At 41.3% G+C, this 25,040-nt stretch overlaps 1 protein-coding gene across 1 annotated transcript in view; it reads left to right on the forward strand.

The window, feature by feature from the left end:
• PTPRN2 (protein tyrosine phosphatase receptor type N2) overlaps positions 1-25,040 on the forward strand; it is a 1,048,643-nt gene that overhangs the window by 156,815 nt on the left and 866,788 nt on the right. Inside the window, exon 2 of the mRNA XM_056519562.1 lies at positions 17,329-17,379. Within this exon, the coding sequence (XP_056375537.1) occupies positions 17,329-17,379 (51 nt within the window). The remainder of the gene's footprint in view (positions 1-17,328; positions 17,380-25,040) is intronic.

Here is a 25,040-nt window from a genome sequence, read left to right on the forward strand (position 1 = left end):
TTTAGTTACAGTTCCACAAGTTGGCGCAGCGGTGCACTTTGGTACACACCGACAGGCTCAAGGTCTGTTCCACAAAATTTTGCAGGGCTGGTACTGCCTTCTTCACAAAGAAATGACGGCTTGGGACTCTCCACCTCGGCACGGCACAAGCCATCAGTTCTCTGAAAGGTGCAGAGTCCACTACTTGAAAATGGAGGGACAGCAGCACCAGCAACTTGGGCAGGAGCACATTCAGCTTCTGCTTCGTTGGATGAGTGGGTGCATACTGTTGTCTCTTGGACATGGCTTCACCAATGGATTGCTGGCGTAATGTCTGACTCGAAGTAGGAGGAGCAGGAGCATCTGGAGTGACAGAAGATGGTTATGACACATAGCTCCAGAGCTTTGGCTGGCTGAAACAGGAAGTGGTGTGCCACTGGACGATGCAGCAGGCTGGACCACCACATTGGAGCCACGGTTCTCCCATTCCGCTTTATGGTGATGCTGCATATGTTGACGCAGGGCCATGGTGCCAACATTGGGACCCTGGCCACGCTTTACCTTCTGCCGACACATCTTGCATGTGGCCAGGTTAACATCCTCCGGATGCTTGATGAAAAACTGCCGCACCGTTTAGTAGCCTATTTTCCCACCAACTGTCTGCACTGATTGTCTGCTACTGCCGCTGACTCTAGGAGCCCCTGTTCTATTACCTCATGGGAAGGTAGGCTGCCGCGAAGCAGGTGGTCTACCCTGGGCACGTTTGGCTCCAGACTTTCCACTTCTGCCACTGTGCTGACTGCCAACCATGCTACCACCTTGCTGGCTTAGCTGCTGCCTCATGGACAAATTGCAACCCTCTTCTCCTGATGATGAAGCTCCTTATGCACCCGGCTCCCAAGTGTTAGGAGCCTGAACGCTTGCAACACCACCTCCCACGCCACTCTTCTCATCACTACTTGCCCGCCTAGCGGAGGAAGAGGTGGATGTCTCCTCCACTTCTTGTCTGGGCAGCAGCTTCTGACCCTCCTCTAGTAGATTGTCCTTACTAAATAGTGGAGCTGAACCCACAGCATAAGATAATTCTGTGGGGGAGGGAACAGCATAGGACAGAGGCAATGGGAGGACAGGGACTGCTCCCAACCCATGCCAACTGAAGGCTGTGTCTGAGGGATCCACCGACTGTTGACTGGGGGTGTCAGATGTAACTTGTGATGAAGTGGATGACCATGTTAACCAATCAATGACGGCAGATGGGTTGCTGGTCGAGACACGACTGGTAGCTGATAACGGAAGCTCAGGCTGCGACTCCTGCTCCCACTCGCCCCTAGTCTGCTGTGACCTCTGCCTGATGAATTTAGGTCTCTGCCACTCCTCTGTGCACATCCTGGCACTTCTCTGCCTGATATACTTAGTGCGTATATAAGGGGAGTACAATACGCTCTACTACGCTTAAAACAGTACTTGTCTACAACACTACAGGTGTGTACTTTTTGCTGGCCTCTCACAGTATCTAGGCCCTTAAGACTTTAACAGGGACAAAATGGTACACCACTTAGATGTATGAATGTGGTATGCACTTTTGAGGGGAGGACAATGCGCTCCATTACGCTTAAAACAGTATTTGTCTACAACACTAGCAGGTGTGTACTTTTGGCCGGCCTTTTAAAGTATCTAGGCCCTTAAGACTTTAACAGGAACAAAATAGTACACCACTTAGATATATGTATGTGGTATGCACTTATGAGGGGAGGACAATGAGCTCCAGTATGCTTAAAACAGTATTTGTCTACAACACCAGCAGGTGTGTACTTTTGGCTGGCATTTCACAGTATCTATACCCTTAAGACTTTAAAAAGAACAAAATAGTACCCCACTTAGATGTGAAAAAGCTTTTCTGTGCAACACACTGCACTCTGTCCCTCTCTGCAATAGAACGCTGATGTGACTGGGAGGTGAATCGCTGCTGTAAAAATGCTTTTCTGTGCAACACACACTGCTGTATTTTCCTCGCTCTTTCTCTGCAATAAATTGCTGAAGTGACTGGCCGCAAGATGGCTACCGATTAAATAGTGTTGTGACATCACAGGGCTAGCTGCATGCTGCATGTGATTAAGGATAATCCCGCCTACCCGCCTTTCTGCTTTCCCAGGATTCCTTGCCCCATGTCCTCACATGTGGATCCGTAATTTTAGATTCCCTGAAGCCTGGACCGCACTAAATGGAGTTTAATGAAGCGATTTGCACGATTGAATATAGTCGATATTCGCATTCATTGCGAATCAAATTTTTCCTGAAATTCGTAACAAATTCAGATTTGTCAGATTCGATTCGCTCATCCCTATTAATTACACTATTGCTTTAAAACGTACTAAAAAAATATGTTACTCAGAGCCTAATCCTGACCATCTTCATCTAATTTTTATGCCTTTATCACCTATATTTATTGTAAAAATACCTCTTTCATTTGCTCACAGTGTTAGGAATCCTGTCAGGGGAAGAGGGCATGCCCCTCCTTGTGTCTGTTCATACCCTTGTCCATGAGTCATCTCTTGTCCATGACTCATGCACAAGCCTTATGGTGCTGTAGGACGGGTTAGTGTCCCATTAGGTATGAGGACCCCTAGTGGTGGGATTTTCAGGAGTCGTTTCCTTTATTAAATATTCAAAACATTTTAAACAATCATATTACAAAATGTCTTAAATTTTCATCAGCAACAACATATAAAAAGTTTTTGGATCTGACAGTGCCCATTTGCTACAAGAAAATGGTTTGTATCAGAGCAATATTTCTAGTAAAAAAAAGATGTTTGTTAGACATCTTCACCATCTCACGACATAACATCACAATGGCATCTTGTTCACCCGATGAAGGGTTTTGTGCCTGAAACATTATCTTGAATTCTTAAATGGGCACTGTCAGATTCAAAAACTTTTTATATGTTGTACATCTTGGCAAAACATTTAACTTTCTAATATCCTTCATAGGAAAATTGTATTTCCTTTATATAGAAATCATGGCTTATAAAATCATTACTTTGTCCAAGCTGAAGCACAGACATGGATAAAGTCCAGTAAATGAGGGTGGGCTAGCACTACTCTGTGCTCTCTCCTGTCTGATAGCACTCCTCTAAGCTCTCCTGTCTGATAGCACTCCTTTGTGCTCTCTACTGTCTGATAGTACTCAACTGTGCTCTCTCCTGTCTGATAGTACTGCTCTGTGCTCTCTACTGTCTGATAGTACTCAACTGTGCTCTCTCCTGTCTGATAGTACTGCTCTGTGCTCTCTCCTGTCTGATAGTACTCCTCTATGCTCTCTCCTGTCTGATAGTAATCCTCTGTGCTCTCTGCTGTCTGTTAGCACTCCTCTGTGCACTCTCCTGTCTGATAGGACTCCTCTGTGCTCTCTTCTGTCTCATAGGACTCATCTGTGCTCTCTCCTGTCTGATAGGACTCCTCTGTGCTCTCTCCTGTCTTATAGGACTCCTCTGTGCTGTCTCCTGTCTTATAGTACTCCTCTGTGCTCTCTCCTGTCTGATGGCACTCCTCTGTGCTTTCTCCTGTCTGATAGTACTCCTCTGTGCTCTCTACTGTATGATAGGACTCCTCTGTGCTCTCTCCTGTCTGATAGGACTCCTCTGTGTTCTCTCCTGTCTGATAGGACTCCTCTGTGTTCTCTCCTCTCTGATAGGACTCCTCTGTGTTCTCTCCTCTCTGATAGGACTCCTCTGTGCTCTCTCCTGTCTGATAGGACTCCTCTGTGTTCTCTCCTGTCTCATAGGACTCATCTGTGCTCCCTCCTGTCTGATAGGACTCCTCTGTGCTCTCTCCTGTCTGATAGGACTCCTCTGTGCTCTCTCCTGTCTTATAGTACTCCTCTGTACTGTCTCCTGTCTTATAGTACTCCTATGTGCTCTCTCCTGTCTGATGGCACTCCTCTGTGCTTTCTCCTGTCTTATAATACTCCTCTGTGCTCTCTACTGTCTGATAGGATTCCTCTGTGCTCTCTCCTGTCTGATAGGACTCCTCTGTGTTCTCCCCTGTCTGATAGGACTCCTATGTGCTCTCTACTGTCTTATAGGACTCCTCTGTTCTCTCTCCTGTCTGATAGGACTCCTCTGTGTTCTCTCCTCTCTGATAGGACTGCTCTGTGCTCTCTCCTGTCTGATAGGACTCCTCTGTGCGCTCTTCTGTCTCATAGGACTCCTCTGTGCTCTCTCCTGTCTGATAGCACTCCTCTGTGCTTTCTCCTGTCTGATAGGACTCCTCTGTGCTCTCTCCTGTCTTATAGTACTCCTCTTTGCTGTCTCCTGTCTTATAGCAATCCTCTGTGTTCTCTCCTGTCTGATGGTACTCCTCTGTGCTTTCTCCTGTCTGATAGTACTCCTCTGTGCTCTCTACTGTCTGATAGGACTCCTATGTCCTCTCTCCTGTCTGATAGTACTCCTCTGTGCTCTCTACTGTCTGATAGGACTCTTCTGTGCTCTCTCCTGTTTGATGGGACTCCTCTGTGCAATCTCTTGTCTGATAGTACTCCTCTGTGCTCTCTCCTGTCTGATAGTACTCCTCTGTGCTCTATCCTATCTGATAACACCCCCTCTGTGCTCTCTCCTGTCTGAAACATACACCTCTGTGCTCTCTCCTGTCTGATAGTACTCCTCTGTGCTCTCTCCTGTCTGATAGCACTCCTTTGTGCTCTCTCCTATCTGATAGTACTCCTCTGTGCTCTCTCCTGTCTAATATTACTCCTATGTGCTCTCTCCTGTCTGATAGTACTCCTCTGTGCTCTCTCCTGTCTGATAGGACTCCTCTGTGCTCTCTCCTGTCTGATAGGACTCCTCTGTGCTCTCTCCTGTCTGATGGGACTCCTCTGTGCTCTCTCCTGTCTGATAGGATTCCTCTGTGCTCTCTCCTATCTGATAGTACTGCTCTGTGCTCTCTCCTGTCTGATAGGACTTCTCTGTGCTCTCTCCTGTCTAGTACTCCTCTGTGCTCTTTCCTGTCCTATCAGACCAGGGAGAACACAGAGTAGTGCTAGCCAACCCTTACTTACTGGACATTGTCCATATCTGTGTTCAATGGAAGGATACATTAAAAAAAAAAAAAATTCCTGCCAACTCTGTAGCCCGTTACTAAAGCAAGCAGTCTATGAATTACTGATATTTCTGTAGACTGCTCATATAAGCAGCAATTACAAAGTTACCAGGAGTTTTCAAAGTGTATCCTGCCACTGCACCAATGTTGTAGTTGCACTTTACCTTCATCCAGAAGGGGCCTTTTATGTTTCCTATATGGCACATTAATGTTTAACTTATAGAAAACATTATGAATTATGTATATACCGTACCTTGTGTTTTTTTAAGATCCATCATCCGGGCATCGAGCTGAAATTTAACAACCACTATCCGTCATTATAAAGTACCTATTTATCTTATTATGCATGTGAAAAAAAATAACTTAAAAACTAAGTTTCTTTATAAATGTATTCATTTTCTGTCTGGTTCCACAGTAACTCTGTAGATTGTACAGTGATGAAAGAAAAGTATCTGCCAAATCCAATGCCTATTACAGATTTATAAAAGAAAATATCATGAACAAGGCTGCAGTGCCGAAAATTGCAGTAATTGCTACCCTCAGTTTATAACCCTCAAAATAATTTATCGAGCTTGTGTTTTCATGAACTGTAAAATGATACAGGGTTTGTTAAAGGTTCCAGGGGTTTCTTGTTTCCATAGCAGCAGTCAGCCCTTAAATTCTTCACTGCTAAATATTCTTTTTTTCTATCTTATCTGTCAGATGATGTTAAGCTTAGAGGGTTCAGATTCCCATTCACAACATGGTCCCTTTCAACATCACAAAGTCCCCGCTTCTGATACATGTCATGTCCATGTTCCACGTACTAAATTGATAGTACACTTAGATTTGATTTTAAGGACTTTGTAACTAGATACTATACATGTTCATCAAACATCTACATAAAAGAAAAAAGACATGATATGAAAAAGTTCTAGTGACATTCTCCCATTGAGTTTATTTTCTTTGGAGTTACTCATCAACTAGATTTTTTTAGAAGCAAATGGAGCTTTATTAAGTTTTGGAACATTTTGTGCTGCAGGATTGTTATTGGATCGTGATGATCTTTTTTTGTATATTTACTTATAATAATGTGTTCGAGGTTGCCTGATTTTGGGGGCTCCTCTTCTACAGACTCCTTCAAGCAAATTTAGTGGTCATGCCCTAACATAAAGATATCTTGTCTGTAACGTTATTTATACAGTCATGGGCCTTATATGGTGACAAGATAGAGGGCTTGTCCTTTGCTACAAGACTCTGTTTGTCTGTAATCTCTGTTATTTGCTATATGCTAATAAAGTAGTTTGGTTCACGTAGGGGTTTCCCTAGCCCTGGGTACATGGTGACATCATGGCATCTTTATAGTAGCGCCTTCTGCCCTTTGCCAATCCTCCTCCACTGCAAAATGGAGCACCACTCTAGGCCCCTCTTCTCAGCATGCACAATAGCTACGACCACAAGCATTAGTATATACCGAATAATAGGGATCACAGAAGAACGGAGGCATGGAGCGAGGAATCATTTTAATCAGTGTCACTTGTATTACAAGGTTGTACCAACAGGTTAGTGCGGGTGATACTGATGACGGTTTTCCCTAAACAAGCATGTTACATGGCTTGGTTATTGTGTGGGCTGAGTCACGTAGATGACCACTGGATTGTTTATACAATTCTTTACTAATATCATTCTTCAGCGGCACATCCCCTAGTACACAGGGCAATATGCAGCAAATGAACAGGCTTTTTTTGACAGGTCAAAACCATATGATTAGCCAATGAAAGATCCTTTATCAGTTCATCAGCTGATCGCTGCTCCTATTAGACATAGCCTGTGAAGCCATTCCAGCTCCAGAACACTTTATGTGTAAAATGCTCTTTTGTATATTTGTCTAGTAATGTGCAAAACCTGACAATCCTTTATTCTATTTGTTCTTTTACAATCCCTAAAACATTGAATTGGTTGTCAGCCGTGGACAAATTAATTTCTTTAAAAAGGTCCCGAGATTATAAGCTGCCAAACCTCTTGGGATAAGTGGGTTATCTGTGTAATGTTCAGATCATCATTATTAAAGATTGGTAGGGGTCAGACTCCTGGCACCCGAGAAGGCATCCAAGTGCTGCTTTCCTAAGCAAGCAAAGAGCCCTCTTCATTGTTTATCCGGTACAACATTCTACTTTAGGTAGTATCTGTGCATTGTATTACAGCGCAGTCCTATTTTGATAAGCTGCAATATTATTAAATTATTGAGACCAGTATACAGAGGGTTAAATTAAACCGTTTACCTATAGATCACTTTTGTGATTCAATAATTCCTTACATTTCCCATATACCTATAAATTATCTTTATTGTTTATTTTCACTCCAAAAAAAGCAACTTTTAAAACCTAACACCATGCCCCCCTCAACATGTTTCACCACATGGATGTGGCTTTGTCAAGGGGTACTGGGCATATGGTGGAAAGAACACCTTCTAATGGTTCATATAGTTTTTGCCCCTGACGTCACTGTATTGACCTTTGATGAGGTACAATCCAATCATGAGCTCCCATCATAATCTTACCAATCCGATTCCTGCTTTACTTGACCAACATTAACTTCTGAAAATCAACTCCCGTATCCTCCGGCCAATCATCTGTTTGAGAGAAGACTACACTTACTATTGGCTTCTATGTCTGTGGATGTCTGCCGGATGATACATCATGCGCAAGATCTAGCTGCGCAGTGATTTTGTGCTGACCTGCGCATTACTATATGCACGGACTTTAACTCTCACTTCTTATTCCTATTTTTGCAAAGGTAGAATGTACTTCTCCAATTTATTTATTGATTTTATACTTCTAGCTATTTCATCCTTATTTTATTAACTTAGGTGTTTATTTCATGGTATGCTCATGATTAATGAATCTCTTTATTACTAGTATTTTTTCTATTGTGTATATATGAACTATTTTAGAGGAACTTATTGATATTTTGAAATCCTAATGTTCTTTTTCCTCCTTCTATTTGTACTCATATATAATTTACATTCTTGTTCTTTTCTCTATATTAAATTATGATCATATATAATCCAATAATACCTTACTTGTTTTTGTGTTTTTACTTATTATGTATTATTGTTATAGTATTTTTAGTTCTTAACAAGATGGTAGTTTTAAGATGATCTTTTATACCTAATAGTGTCTGGGATCTTCTCATTGGCTATTACCCTTTTCATGCGGCTGTGTGACTTCTTTTTATGCATATTATAATAAACTACTTGATATCTGGATTCTTATATGAAGGCTGAAAATGTAAAGCTTTTCAACCGATATATCCATTTGGCTTCTTCGCACAATAATTTTTTTTGTTCAAATTGCCCCCTCTAGGGCCCAATTTGGCTTTTGATAATCCCCAAAATTGTAGAACTGTTGCATCTCCTCCATGTTTTGTGGCAATATGCCTTGCTAGGGGGATGTCTCCTTGTGTGTTAATCACACTAAGGTGCTTAGACACCCTTCTACTTAGCTTCTGTACCGTCTTCCCTACGTAGAAATTTTTTTAAGAACAGCTAGTCCATAGTCATTATATGGAGGAAGGAGGAAAAACCACATGGCTTGGACCTCCTACAGTTGGTTTTTACCCATGTGGTAAATGTTCCTTCTGTAAATTTATGCCAAAAAATGGGACCTCGTCAATCCTAGTGATGGACAAAAATACGCCATATGGGATTTTAAAAATTGTCATCTGCATAGCTCAATGTAATTGTCCAATGGTCTATGTAGGGAAGACGGTACAGCAGCTAAGTAGAAGGGTGTCTAAGCACCTTAGTGTGATTAACACACAAGGAGACATCCCCCTAGCAAGGCATATTGCCACAAAACATGAAGGAGTTCTACAATTTTGGGGATTATCAAAACCCAAATTGGACCCTAGAGGGGGCAATTTGGACAAAAAAAATTATTGTGTGAAGAAGCCAAATGGATATATTGGTTGAAAAGCCTGAGTCCAGAAGGACTCAATGAAGGCTTTACATTTTCTGCCTTCATATAAGAATCCAGATATCACGTAGTGTATTATAATATGCATAAAAAGGAGTCACACAACCGCATGAAAAAGGTAATAGCCAATGAGAAGATCCCAGACACTATTAGGTATAAAAGATCATATTAAGACTAAAAATAATATAACAATAATACATAATAACTTAATAAGTAAAAACACAAAAATAAGTAAGTTATTCTTGGATTACATATGATCATGATTAAATATAGAGAAAAGAACAAAAATGTAAATTATATATGAGTACAAATAGAAGGAGGAAAAAGAACTTTAGGATGTCAAAATATCAATAAGTTCCTTTAAAATACAGAGTTCATATATACACAAGTATATTTAATAGAGAAAATACTAGAATTAAAGATAATCATTAATCATGAGCATACCATCAAATACACACCTAAGTTAATAAAATAAGGATGAAATAGCTAGAAGTATGAAATCAATAAATACATTGGAGAAGTATATTCTACCTATGCAAAATAGGAATAAAAAGTGAGACTAACAGTTTGCGCATATAGTAATGCGCATGTCAGCACAAAATGCACTAAGTCACTGCGCAGTTAGCTCTCGCGCATGATGTAACATCCGGCAGAGGTCAGCTTAGAGCAGTGGAGAAGACAAAGAGTTTCCGCAGGTTTCGATGAGCCAATACGTCACAGACATGGAAGCCAATAGTAAGTGAAGTCTTCTCTCAGACAAGTGATTGGCCAGAGGATACAGGAGTTGATTTGCAAAAGTGAATGTTTGTCAAATAAAGCAGGAATCGCATTGGTAAGATTAAGATGGGAGCTCATGATTGGATAGTACCGAATCAAAGGTCAATACAGTGACGTCAGGGGCAAAGGCTATATAAACCCCTAGGCGGCGTTCTTTCCACCATATGCCCATTACTTCTTGACAAAGCCACATCCATGTGGTGAAACATGTTAAAGGGGTATTCCAGGCAAAAACTTTTTTTTATATATCAACTGGTTCCGGAAAGTTAAACAGATTTGTAAATTACTTCTATTAAAAAATCTTAATCCTTCCAATAGTTATTAGCTTCTGAAGTTTTCTGTCTAACTGTTCAATGATGATGTCACGTCCCGGGAACTGTGCATAATGGGAAAATATCCCCAAAGGAGCTGCACAGCTCCCGGGACGTGAGTCATCAGAGAGCAGTTAGACAGAAAACAGCAACTCAACTTCAGAAGCTAATAACTATTGGAAGGATTAAGATTTTTTTAATAGAAGTAATTTACAAATCTGTTTAACTTTCCGGAGCCAGTTGATATATAAAAAAAAAGTTTTGCCCTGGAATACCCCTTTAAGTGGGGCATGGTGTTAGGTTTAAAAAGGGGCTTTATCCCCCTAAGGACTGCAGCCACAGCTTCAGATCAGAATAATAGGAGGCACGTAATAGTGCACCTTATGCCATACTAAGAACACAACTGAAGGGAAGATAAACAAAGTTTTTTATTCACTTTTTTGGTGTGAAAATAAACAATAAAGATAAGTTATAGGTATATTAGGGAATTATTGATCACAAAAGTGATCTATAGGTAAGGTGCAATATTGGACACAGCGACTACTAAAAGATGGAATTTAGCATTTGTTGGAGCACCGCAGGCCTTTCTGTTTGTGTGGATGTCAGTAATCGATCCCCTCTGATATTGATGGCCTATACAGTAAGTAAAGGCCATCAATACTGTAGTCCCAGCTAACTTCTCTAATTCTGTTGACTACTATGTAACATCTGGCTGCAGGGGACAGAGCCTAGTAGGGCCCCATTACGTGTCAACACATTCTAATATTTTTGCAGACAAGAACAACAGAATATTTCGGCGACAGTTTGTGTTCACAACTTTTTATCTTTTTTTTTCCATTACCGTCTCCAGTGTTGCAAAGATGTGAAGTCAATTTTCCCTGCATGGAGCTTAAGCTAAAGTTAGATTTTAATTACTTTGTTGATATAACAGGGAGGCCTGAACCGTCATAAATTATTCATTTGGAGACTTGAATTTGCAAATGTTTTTTCATGTGTTTAAAGTAAGTTAGAATAATCCTTGAAAATGACAGCAGCCTTTGCGTGCCATATGGTTCTCGATCAGAAAGCTTTCTTGGAATTTTATGTAAGACAAGTGGTGTGACCTTTATAATGAGAGTGGCAAGTCTGTTCTGCTGCTCCATATTCAGTGTTATTAATCCAATGGATATACATATTTTATGTAGGCGTGGAAAGGTCTGTACATAATGTACACAGAATTTACGTGCAAACAGTTGTCTTATGGCTAGGCTGAACTTTGTCACTGCTAAGTCCATGCTCTGTAAATAGGTTACTTGCATCTGTAATGAAAAAAGTCATTTTCATTTTATAACAAAAGCTATGTCATGTAAATATTTGTGGAGAGCACAAATGTATGACTCAATGACATGCCCTAGCTTAGTAAGACACACCCCTGCTTACTAGTGGCTGAAATAAAATTGAAGCCCATATCATGCACACTTACACTATCATCAGTCCTACAGCCTCTTTTGTGTTATTCCAGCTCAGCTGCATCTATATGTTTCATCAGTCTAACTTGGTCATGTGATCACCAGACTGACTCTCCAAATCTTCCAAAGCTTAATGGTCAGAGCAGGATGTCAGTTCTGGGTTCTGACTTCCTGTGAACTACAAGATGATATCATCACCTACCAGATACCACCCCTCCCTCCAGCTCAGTCTGCTATCTCTATTGGATCAGGATATATGGTAGTTATACCTCTCCCGTGAGGTTGTGTTCACACATTAAATACATTTTTTTGCAGCATTTTTTTCATGTTTTTGCCGTGATTTTTCTAAAATTGTGACACATATAGTGTAATCAAACACCTGATCCTCAGCCAGAGGATTCATGGGAAATGTAGGCTGCATTACAGAACCCACATCATTGTGCAATTGTAAATTAAAAAAAAAGCCTCAGTTGCCACATCAGCAAAAAAGAGGTAAGCAAAAGGCATACACAAGAACCTCATATACTGTAATCATATTCTGACCTTATATCTTCTGCAATGGAATTTCTGGGCAAAGTTTTTCCTCTGGATTCTGCTTGGAAATTCCACTGTGTTAATGAGGCCTTGGAGTATTTGCCTAGAGAAAACATCTGTAAGTCCTGCTTTACACTGTGGAGGCGCAATGTAGCTTAGGTGTTGTGGCATTGAGGCTGACTCCCTGTTCAAAGCAGTGCTATCGGGTGAATTTCAGATGATGTTTTCTTCCACAAACATTCAACTATTAAAAACCAATTTGAAAAACGCAGAAATTTACCATAGAACCCAATTTTGGTTGTACGTTGTCCATGACGTATGTATCCAGCTGTGTACTTACTGGTATAGCAGTAATCATATAACTTGTTTAATCCTTAAAACAAGACCTGTTGTGGTTCCTTGAAAATTGGATTGGAGAAGCAATAGGAATACAGTAGTTTATTATTCCTTAATGTTTTCTATTAACTTGGCTTTAACTCCTGGGAAGTTGAGTTCATTCTGTAACGCTGTTCTGTTGTGGAATACCAGTCGCTGAAATGAAGCGAGAGGGCATTGGAGATTAGACGCCTGGAATACATGATTTAGCAATAATGTTGATTAACACCAGGTAGGTCTATTTATAAAGCTGATGCCAAAGACTTCTCAGCACATTATAAATCCATTACACTCCCACCTTTAGTGAATTTCCATATGCATAATCCTCATTATTGTAATTATGGCTGTGGCGGAGGAACCATGTGTTCTCTCGCATGATCAAATCAGAAGGTGGAGGGATTTCCTGCCGGTTTAATAACATGTTAAAAATACATTGGGCAGTGCCAGTGATTCACTTTGCAAATTCTGGTCCAGCTTTCCTTTGCAGTTTTGGACATTTTCAACTCAACAAAAGATTTTTAAATGTATGTTTTGTTTTAAATCCTGAAATTGCTAGTGTACTGGAATTTTAATAGGGCTCTGGTTCTGGGATGTATTAAATGGGTATTTCCATGTCATAAAGTTATGGTTGGGTGTGGTATTGCACTCGTTTAGCTCATTACTATTGCTCATTCACACCGTATATGGGATTACCGTATTTTACCATTGTGCCTAAACCATGCTTGTTAGGTCTAGGAAGTGGGACGGAGCCATATGGGACTGAACTGGGGGTTTTGCATATTTTATATCAGACAAGGAAACTCATAGCTCTGTGTTGGACAAGAACCAGTCCTCCTACTGTAGCTGATCTAACTGCTCTGGTCTCACTCATTGTCCAATTGGAGAAGGGTATTTATGAGAAGAGAAGGACTACGTGTTCCAGATGGTGTGGGGCCCCTGGGTATGTGCTTACAGATTGGACTCACCAGCTCCTAAGGGGCTGTATCTGGTACACGGACGTTTCACTCATTGTTCCCCGAGCACCTGAGTTCTCTTGTGTTCAGTATTGCATTTTTTCTTGTATGTTGCGGTAGTTTCTGCCCTGAAACTCATTATTGTTATTTGTGTATCTAAGTGCCAAACTGTCTGCAACTTTTTACCCTGTGCTATATGATATCTGGGATGCTAACTTCATCTGCCAAAATTACGTTCATTTTGTTAGGGAGGGTTTCTGGGAGGAGATGTGTTTTTCTTGTTATGTGTGTGTGTTTATAATTGCTAAAATTCAATAAATAAGATTTGTTAAAAGAAATATATCATGGCTTATTGATACCATATGCCACCACGTATGAATTGGCAGGGATTCAAGCGTTGTGGTCCCTTACTGTTTTTTCCTGCACCAAAGCATTCCTGGCCACCCTGCGTGGAAGAGAACTACAGAACTGCTCCATAAAATAGAATTGGGCATCTGTAGTCCCTACTGGCCAAAAGCACTACTTTACATGGAAAACCAATGAAGGGACCACAGCACTGAACTAGCACTTTGGCCTCTTTATTCTCAAGACTAGTGGGGGACCACTTTCTTGAGTTGGATGAAATGTGATATAAAATATATTGAAGCCCCCTTTTATTTCTTTATTCCACATACTCCAAGTCTAGCTCCCAAATGTAGCTATTACAGTATTTTATTGATACATCCATGTTTTCTTCATGTTTACTAACTGCTATGTGGGCAGTGTGCGTACTGCTATTGTTTTGGCTGTGTTTTGTTTGTGTTTTTGTTGGCATTTAAAACTAATAAAACTTTTAATGAGAAAAAAAATATTGACGTCACTATTTGTAGAAATTAGGTTTGTGGAACGTGTTGGGATATCACAATATCTTAACGCACCACCAGGGATCAAAATGAGTTAGGGTACATCTCTTCATGATCTCGACAAACTTTACTTTACCTTGCGTTTTCTCATTTCAAAAGTGTGGATAACTCAGCTTAAGTTTTTCTATCTTATATATTTGGAGCACAGCTGAAATTTTTAATAATTCTATGATATGTAATAATAAAGGGCATTTCGTCTTCCTTACTGTTAACAATATACATACAAAAAATACTTATCAGATTTATGTAAAAATCTTAATTCAAGTGTGAAAATCTGCACCTTTTACCTATGGGCCTACATAGCTACACCCCTAATCACAGCCTCAGTCATATCCCCTAAACACACCCTCAAACATGCCTCTAACCATACCCAACCTCCTTCTTTAATTCTCTCCCACTACTGTACACTGCACATACACGACCATTACTTTGGACTTTTTGAATACCTCTAAGAGCAATAACGTTATCAGCCTGTCACCTGAGCTTAGGAGGACCTACTATACTCACAGACTGACAACAACCACCATTATACACACACATACACACCCAGCCATCACTGGTATAGTTTACACACACCCAGCTTGTGCTACAATAGTATAATGGGGGATGATATTAGTAGACTACCCCCATTATACTATACTAGTGCAATATGTGTCAGTCACACTATTACAACTATCATCTCCATTATGCTTTACCAATGCTATATGTATCAGTCATACTACTACTAGTACACATTGTACCAGTTGTGACTGGTGAGTATGAGCACACTGCTGATGCCCTGTGTTAGGTTTGGCGCCACACAGGAAGAGGTAGAATAAGCATATAATTTTTTGGTGGGGGTCTGACTGCAGAGATCGCAACCGATCACCTTAGTTCAAGTGGTTCTCCAGCTGTTGTAAAGCTACAACTCCCATCATGCCTGGAGAGCCTCAGGCATTATGGGAGTTGTAGTTTGTAACAGCTGGAGTGCCACTGATTGGAGTACATTGTTACCCATCATAACTACAGAACTTACAAGTGACTACAGCTCTGATGGGACAGTCAGGAGAATACAAAAGGATATGATGATCTGAGTGATGTCTTATCTGTTGTCTTTTCTTTACTTCTTCATCTGGTCCAGGCACCAGGTCTTCTTCAAGCTAGATCATCTCTGCAGAGTCTGACACCTGGACATCATTGGTTCCTCACATTGATAGCAGATCCTCTTCCTCTGTATGAAAACAATAATAATAATAACCCTGCCAGAAACTGTGCCATCTGAATATAACTCTGCCATACACTGTGCCCCTTAATATAACCCTGTCAGACACTGTGCCCCCTGCCACACACTATACCCATATTATTATTATCATTATTATTATTAATATCAGTAGTAATACTGCCACACACTGTTTATTCTTAGTTCAGATGCATCCCACCCCTGCACTGTGCTCCTCCTCCAGACCCCTCTGTCCTTTGCCTTCTCTAGATTCCTCTGTCTCGCTTCCCCAGTCCCCTCTGTCCTCCTCCTCCTCCAGACCCCTCTGTTCTCCTCCTCCAGAACCCTCTGTCCAGCACCCCCAGGCACCTCTGTCCACCTCCTCCAGACCCCTTAGTATTTCTCCCGGCTCCTCTTTCCTCCACCTCCAGATTCCTCTGTTCTCCTCCTCCAGATACCTCTGTCCTCCTCCTCCATATTCCTCTGTCCTCTTCCGGGCTCTTCTGTCACATGTCCCCCCCAACCCAAAGACCCCTCAGGCTACTGTCCCGCCCCCCCCCCCCCCCGAACCCTTAGTCTTTCTCCAGACTCCTCTCCCCCCCCAGACCACTGAGTCCTGTATAAATGATGTATATATGAGTGTATGTATGATAGATGTGTGTACGATAGATTGTGTGTGTGGATATGTATGCATGATAGATGTGTGTATGACTGGTGTAAGCATGACAGACAGTCATACCCACACACCTATCATACATACATATATCATACGTACACACATCATACATACATCTATCCTTTATACATACTTGCATACATCTATCATGCATGCACACGTCTATCATTCATACATACATACATACATCTATTATTCATACACACATCTATCATACATACACACATCTATCATTCATACATGATACATATATACATACATACATTATACATACAAACATATATCATACACACACCTATCATACATGCATACATTTATTATAAATACACACATCTAACATACATACATCTATCATACATACATGCATACAACTATTATACATACACACATCACTCATCTATCATGCCATCACCCCTAAACACTGACACAAGACATTTTATTACAACCACAGTTGCAGGCTATGAACTGCAGCTGCCTGATCTCATGGGACTTGGGGGCCGGTGTAATGGCCCAGAGGGAACCTCCTGCACGACATATGACATGCCTATGTGCGAGACCCAGGGCTATATCAATCATGAAATTGTGCCCCATTAAAAAATGTATGGACTGTTCCTGGAGTTCACAGACATACTTGGTCCTTTAATGTGAAAGTCACTATTTTGTGTTACTGCCTCATCTTTTAAAGAGAGTCTGTCAGGTCTAGTTCATGCTTAGAGCCCAAATGTCCAAATAGCTGTGTTGAGCTGCAATATGCATGCCTCCTCCCCCACCCCTCCCTGCCTTGTTTGATTGAGGTTCATGGCTCCTCCCCCAGCACTGAACCCTGTACATCAATCAGTCTAAGCAGGAAGGGGTGGAAAAGGAAAAAGGCGTGTATTCTTTGACTCAATACAGCCTCTTCGGCACTTGAGCTCTGAGCTATTATCTATAGAGTAATTCCCTTTAACTATGAATGCTTTGATATGATAAATAAAATGGATTTCCTTAACCAGACAATTATTTATTGATGGTGTACAGCTCCATAGGTTGCTTAAATATGGCTTGCTATAAGATATGATATTATTTTTTTTACTTATGAAAAATTTATAATTACTAATTATTTGTCATTTTCCATTTTTTTTTCAGGATGCTTATTTGAAGGTGACCTTTGCAAACAATATGAGATGTGCTTAAATGGTAAGTTAAAGATTCCTGTTATTTTTCATTGGAGATATTTTCAAATATTTTCTTTAAATCAATGAGCAATAAATATATAATACTAGCTGAGTACCCGGCGTTGCCCAGTTTTTCCTTCCTAATCCTTTTTGGGGAGGAAAATAAACAAAGGAGGACGCTTTTGACTTCATATGCAGTCCTCATATATTGTTGTCATATCCCGACCCCACATCCCGACCTCCTATTCCGACCTCCTATCTCGACCTCCTGTCCCGACCTCCTATACCGTCCTCCTATCCCGTTCTCCTATCCCGACCTCCTATCCCGTCCTCCTATCCCGTCCTGCTATCCCGTCCTTGACCTCCTATACCGTCCTCCTATCTTGACCTCCTATCCCGACCTCCTATCCCGTCCTCCAATCTCGAGCTCCTATCCCGACCTCCTATCCCGACCTCCTATCCCGTCCTCCTATCTCGACCTCCTATCTCAACCTCCTATCCCGTTCTCCTATCCTGACCTCCTATCCCGACCTCCTTTCCCATCCTCATATCTCGACCTCCTATCTTGACCTCCTATCCCATCTTCCTATCTCGACCTCCTATCCTGATCTCCTATCCAGACCTCCTATCCCATCCTCCTATCCCGACCTCCTTTCCCGTCCTCATATCTTGATCTCCTATCTTGACCTCCTATCCCGTCCTCCTATCTCGACCTCCTATCCCAACTTCCTATCCAGGCGTCCTATCCCGTCCTCATATTCCGTCCTACTATCTTGTCCTCCTATCCCGACCTCCTATCCTGACATCCTATCCCGACCTCCTATCTCAACCTCCTATCCCGTCCTCCTATCCTGACCTACCATCTCGACCTCCTTTCCCGTCCTCATATCTCGACCTCCTATCTTGACCTCCTATCCCATCCTCCTATCTCGACCTCCTATCCTGACCTCCTATTCAGACCTCCTATCCCGTCCTCCTATCCCGACCTCCTTTCCCGTCCTCATATCTCGACCTCCTATCTTGACCTCCTATCCCGTCCTCCTATCTCGACCTCCTATCCTAACCTCCTATCCAGACCTCCTATCCCGTCCTCATATCCCGTCCTCCTATCTTGTCCTCCTATCCCGACATCCTATCCCTACCTCCTTCCCGATCTCCTATCCCGACCCCATATCTCGTCCTCATATCCCGTCCTCCTATCCCGACCTCCCATCCCGTCCTCATATCCTGACTCGTAATATGTGTACCAGGTAATGAAATAGCTCCAGCCTAACGGAAATTAGATGGGAACATACATTTCCCATTGATTTGCATGGGACTTTAAAAAAAAAACCCTGACCCTCACAAATGGGGGTAGTTAAGGGTTACATTAACTATCCTATGTTTTAAGTGGACATATAAGTAACATGGGACCAAGTATTATCGAAATATCACCAGCCGTTTGGAAGTTATGCAGTAACATATATTTCCCATTGACTTGCATGGGACATTAAACATAAGCCCCGCCCCTGGCAAATGGGGGTGAGTAAGGGTTAAATAACCTATCCTATGTTTGTTGTTGACATATAAGTAACATGTGTGCCAAGTTTCATGTTAATATCTTTAGCCATTTGAAAGTTTTTGTGGAACATACACACATACATACATACATACAGACACACACACGTTGAGTTTTATATATATAGATTATAATAATATTGGACGTCATAAAATAGTTCTGGACAACAGTGCAGTATTGCATTTCATTTCATCATTCAACCTCATGTCAGCCATAGCACCCTTCAGCTGCCATTCCTACAGTGCCTCTTGTACTTTTTGTAGTCCGCCTCTCTCCTATACTAAAGGACCCGTCCACACTATGGACATTCTACTCTGAATTTTCAAGAGAGGATTCTGAGCAGATCTGGCTTGTAGCATTGATCTCAATGGGAGGCTGCTGCTCAGTTCACAAGTCGGAAGTTCCGTAATTGAATTTGATTCTGAAATCAAAATGTTTTTTCTTCTGGTGAAATCTACCTGGAAAGCCCCATTGGTCATTGGAACTTGAAATCATTGGTAAAATTCTGCATAAATAAGCACCGATTTCCTTGCTGAATTTCCCCAGTGTTAACCTACCCTAACTTTCTCTTCCTTCACTTCCTTTATTTCAAACAAGAAAAAACAAATATGTGTACTTTATCTCATTCATAAAATTTAATCCTAACATTCCAAACTCTCACAGATCAGTGTTTTGCCACTTATTTTATCACTTGACCGTAAAATAATGAGTATGCGCAGGGTCCGTGTCCTGGCACCTCTCTCTGCGGGCGTCAAGAGGCTCAGTGCGCAGGTCCGGATGCTTGCCATCTGTGACATGCGCGGTGTAGCTGTGATGCAGTGGGGTGAGGGGATGGCGTTCCCGGTCGGGACCCTGCACATGCGCCATGGGGCTTGAATCGGTGTGTGTTGGCACCAAACCACTCAATCAAGGGGGGTATTTAATGGGGGCTAGTTGACATAGAAGATCGCGTCCCTTGAAAAGGTCCTATCAAGCTGGCGAAACGTACGTTGGGGCGGAGGTGGCAGGATCCAAAGAGTGGTGAGTTTATTGCAGTGTATGGCATACATTATGCATTTTAGATAGGGATTAGTACAGTTTGAGCCAGTGCTCTATTTGACTGGTTGAGGCTATGACCCTAATATTCCTATAGGCATATAACACTACTGATGACCCATATGTTCTTTTGCTGTATAAATATTAATTTAAAATATTAATATTAACCCTGTATTATATATTTTTATGCTATATTATGTTGTAACATTGGCTTGTCCCACCTTCTTTACGGATACTCGATCTATTTACCCAATAGTTTTTCTATGAAATACACTTATTCCATGCATCCACTACTTCCGGATATTACTGCAGAAACCTTTGTCCCTCTAATATAAAATGATGTCTTCTTATGGTAGTTTTTCTTCTTTCAAATATCCTCTCCTGTGTTAATTCCCTTTTATGTATAGAAACGTTTTGATCATATCCCCTCTGTCTCGTCTTTCTTCCAAGCTATACATGTTAAAGGGGTACTGCGGTGGAAAACTATTTTTTTTGTCAACTCAAGTGGTGCTAGAAATTTAAACAGATTTGTAAATTACTTCTATTTAAAAAAAATGTTAATCCTTCCAGTACTTATTAGCTAAGTTGAGTTGTTTTTTCTGTCTGACAACAGTGCTCTTTGCTGATACCTCTGTCCATGTCAGGAACTGTCTGGAGCAGGAGAGGTTTGCTAAGGGGAGTTGCTCCTACTCTGGACAGTTCCTGCAATGGACAGAGGTGGCAACAGAAAGCACTGTGGTCAGACTGGAAAGAAAAAATCAACTTCCTCTGTTGTATACAGCAGCTGATAAGCACAGGAAGGATTAAGATTTTTTAATAGGAGTAATTTATAAATCTGTTCAACTTACTGGAGCCAGTTTATATGATTTTCTATTTTTCTCCCCCCACCAGAGTACCCCTTTAACTTCCTTTAAAGAGTACCTGTCATCAAACCATATTTTCCAAACTAACTCAGATTATATTCACTAACTACACCTAGCTGAACGTCTTTTTAATTCATGTGGTGGAAACTGTGTACCTGCACCAAATTCATCACATTTCGCAGGGCATGAGATACATATTGTGCTGGAAACATTTCTTACTTCAGTACTCCACTTGGTATGGTGATTTCTGAGCAACTTTTTAACTTGTGCGACAAATGTGGGACTTTTTAATAATGCTATCCACAGTCAGTTTGTAAGCAAAATCAAGACTAGTGTAGATTTGCGCCTCAGTTAGTGCAGTTGCGCCAAACAATGCGACAAACTTAAAAGCCGCACATCATAAATTCTTGACCACTGCATGATATAATCTGCAATTACGACTTCCAATGTCACTTTGGAAAAAAAAGTTCTATTCGTTTTGTTGCAAAACTTTGTTAGTATGATGAACTACAGCCAAAATAACGGAGTAAATACCCCCCCCCCCCATGGACTCCAGTACTGCGCACAATACTCCAAGTGAGATCTCCCCAGTGCTCTGTAAATTTTGCTCTGTTTTCGCTACATGTGGATCAGATTTTCCAAATAATTGTCAGAGATTTTCAGTGCAGATTCCACACTAAAAAAACATGACAAATAATATTGTTTGTAAATATCCCTATTGATATACAGTAGGTATTCTCCTTCACAATAATTCTTCTTCATAACCTATGGAAAAAGCTAATTCAAAACATTGTTTAAGTTGTAGGACTCCCCTTGCAGTGTTGATTTTACCAAATTTATTTCTCTTTTTCTGTATACTGATATTTGTGTGAAATTGTTCTACTGGCATACACCTTATGCCGAAGTTACCAAGCTAAAGGGGTTCTCCAGTGGAAAACAAATGTTTTTAACCAACTGGTGGCAAAAAAGTTAAACAGATTTGTAATTTAATTCTATTTAAAAGTCTTAATCTTTCCAGTACTTATCAGGAAGTTGTGTAGTTCTTTCCAGTCTGACAACAGTGCTCTCTGCTGACACCTCTGTCCGTAGTATACAGCAGCTGATAAGTACTGTATGGATTATGGTTACTAAATAGAAGTAATTTACAGATCTGTAAACCTTTCTGGCACCAGTTGATTTAAAAACATTTGTTTTCCACTGGAGTACCCACTATATTATTGTGTTACCTTCTGTGGTGCCTAATACGTATCTTTCCTGGTCATCTGCACCTAGGTATATCGGATGCTTGATACATTTTTGCTACAGTTATATCTCAACATATGTTTGCTGCAACTAAGGTTAATAATAATAATACATTAGTTTAATAATAATAATAATAATTAATAATAATAATGTTAATAATACATTACTAAAGATGAATATAATTTATATTTATATGACCGACAAAACCTTTTTCCCACTGCAGTGTGTTTTTTAAGTACAACGTATTACATACTGCAAGTAATGCTTTGTAGTTTATATCATTGTAATATATTTCTAAAACTGTTTAATTTAATGTTCAATTTATCCCCTATCCAAAGGATAGGGGATAAGTGTCTGATCACGGGGGAGGGAGATGGGGTTCCGACTGCTGGGACCCCCGCAATCTCCTGCCCAGTGCTCCAGCTCTCCTTGCACATGAAGCAGGGGTCAGCATGCGCCCTCTATTAATCTCTATGGGAGAGCTGGAGATACCCATCTACTCGTGTTTTTCCTGCTCTCCATAGAGATGAATCAAGGGCGCAAGCCAAACCCCGCTCCGCGCGTTAGGATAAAGATGTGGAAAAATTCCACTTCGTTGCAGCAGAGTCCCATTAGTGTGATTCTGCTGCACCGTGCTGTGCTGTGGAATTTTAGATTGTGGCCTCTGCAGAAAGATTTGACATGTCATTTTTTTCTGCGGAATCCGTTAGGAAATGCATTGCCATCTACGGAGATGGCGCATTTACGAACGGTCCTACTGGCGCTGTGTGAACATAGTCTTAGGTACATCCACCCTTGCAGGTAAAATCCTAAGCAAATCAACATAAAAATCTGCACACATTTTGTTGCAGATTTGGCATGGAAATGCTGTGGATTACCTTCCCCATTTATTTCAATGGGGAAATCTGTGACATAAATTGACATGCTGCAAATCACATCTACTATGCTGCTATCCATATAAAATGATATGAAAAATCTGCAGTAAATCTGTCTAGTGCAGTGTTTTCCACACAGTAGCCCTCATTTACTATTGTCACTTTTTTTCGGTTTGTACGACTAAAATTGTGTCACACAGCTCGTATTTATCGGCGTATAAAACACACTTTTTAGGCTAAAATTTTTAGCCTAAAGTCTATGTACGTGTTACATGCCGATACCGCCCCAGGAAAGGCAGGGGGAGAGAGGCCGTCGCTGCCTGCTTCTCTCCCCCTGCCTTCCCTGGGGTCTAGAGCCTTGCTGCCGGCCCTTCTCACCCCCTGGCTATCGGCGCGCGGCGCATGACGTCAGTGCGCCGCGCCGTGTATAGCAACGACGCAGGGGACGCACGCCGGAGGCCTGCAGCAGCGCGGACCCGACCCAGGTAATTATGCCACCGGGGATGGGGGGAGGCAACGGGGCAGCGGCGCCGGCAATGGGTGCCGCTGCACCTTCTCTCCCCCTGGCTGTCGGCGCCGCTTCTCTCCCCCTGGCTATCGGCGCCGGCAGTGGGGCGCCGGTACCGATAGTCAGGGGGACAGAACGGGCAGCGGCGCCGATAGCTAGGGGGAGAGAAGGGCCGGCAGCAGCGCTCTAGACCCCAGGAAAGGCAGGGGGAGAGAAGCGGGCAGTGACGGCCTCTCTCCCCCTGCCTTTCCTGGGGATGTATCGGGGTATACACGCGCGCACACGCACCCTCATTTTACCGTGGATATTTGGGTAAAAAACCTTTTTTACCCAAATATCCTTGGTAAAATGAGGGTGCGTGTTATAGGCCAGTGCATGGTATACCCCGATAAATACGGTACTTATTAACCTTTTAGGTTATAATTAAAATTTGTACATAATACATCACGATCAGGATTAGATTTATTGTAATCTAATATTTTTTTAGGTTTTTTCAATTACAATTCAACAGGTTTCAGGGTATATAACAACCAAAAATAAGTTTATCAAGCCAGCCCCAACCATTAAAGAAAAAAAAAAAACTCAATCATGGCCATTCCCTTTCACACAAATTTCGACACAAATTTCAACCCGAGTGACACAAAATGAAATTGACGTGCGACAGATTAGTAAATCAGAGTGAAAAGTACACGGAGTAAACCTGAAATCACTCCAAGATAAACACTCCATGTAGTAAATCAGGGCTAGTGTGTCTCCATCTGTTACAAAACTACAACTCCCAGCATGCCCGGACAGCCTTTGGCTGTCCGGGCATGCTGGGGGTTGTAGTTTTGCAACATTTGGAGGCATACTGTTTCGAAAATACTGGTCTTTAATGAATGTCTCCTTTTAACTGTTTATAAATTCCCATCTGTAATCCATTATGTTGCCAACCACCGAAGCCAGAAAACAAAACCTTACCACTCCTATCCACCTGTAATACATTTTGTTGGAAGAGATGAGAACGAATGTATAAGTCCTTCAAAATAAGCATAAACCGAAATATGTATGTATTGTGCCAATCTGTTCTTTTTAGAGCAGTTCACTTACAAATAGAACAGTGTCATATGGTTTTACTATTTACTACAATAAATGATCTCTATTCTGATAGTCTCTATTCTGTCAGTAATGGAAACAGATCCTCTTTCATTACAGAACCACAAGGACGCATTTAACAGCCTTATACCAAGGAAGTTAGATTTGCTGCGCTCCAAACCTCTTTTATATTCTGTATGTTTCCTTTGTCAAAGTAGTATATGTGTCACCAGGTTCTAAAATGTAATATTGGAATTGTTCTAAAAATTTACAGTAGGTAAATGTATTCCAACAATGAAGACACGTACTTGATTTATCCTGAAAGCTCCAATCTTAAATGGGGTACTCCAAGGAACTAAACCCATAGACTATCCTTTCCCTGTCACCATACTATTAAATTGTCTAAATATCATTCATTTGCTATAAAGAGCAATTTCCCTTCTTTCAGTTGTCTTTTACATGCATGAAGTGAGGAAAAGACATCATCATGCCATCCACTGTGTCTCTCTCCAAGTCCCTGTCTGAAAG

This window comes from Hyla sarda, chromosome 5, assembly GCF_029499605.1.
Source record: "Hyla sarda isolate aHylSar1 chromosome 5, aHylSar1.hap1, whole genome shotgun sequence".
Classification (NCBI taxonomy): Eukaryota; Metazoa; Chordata; class Amphibia; order Anura; family Hylidae; genus Hyla; species Hyla sarda.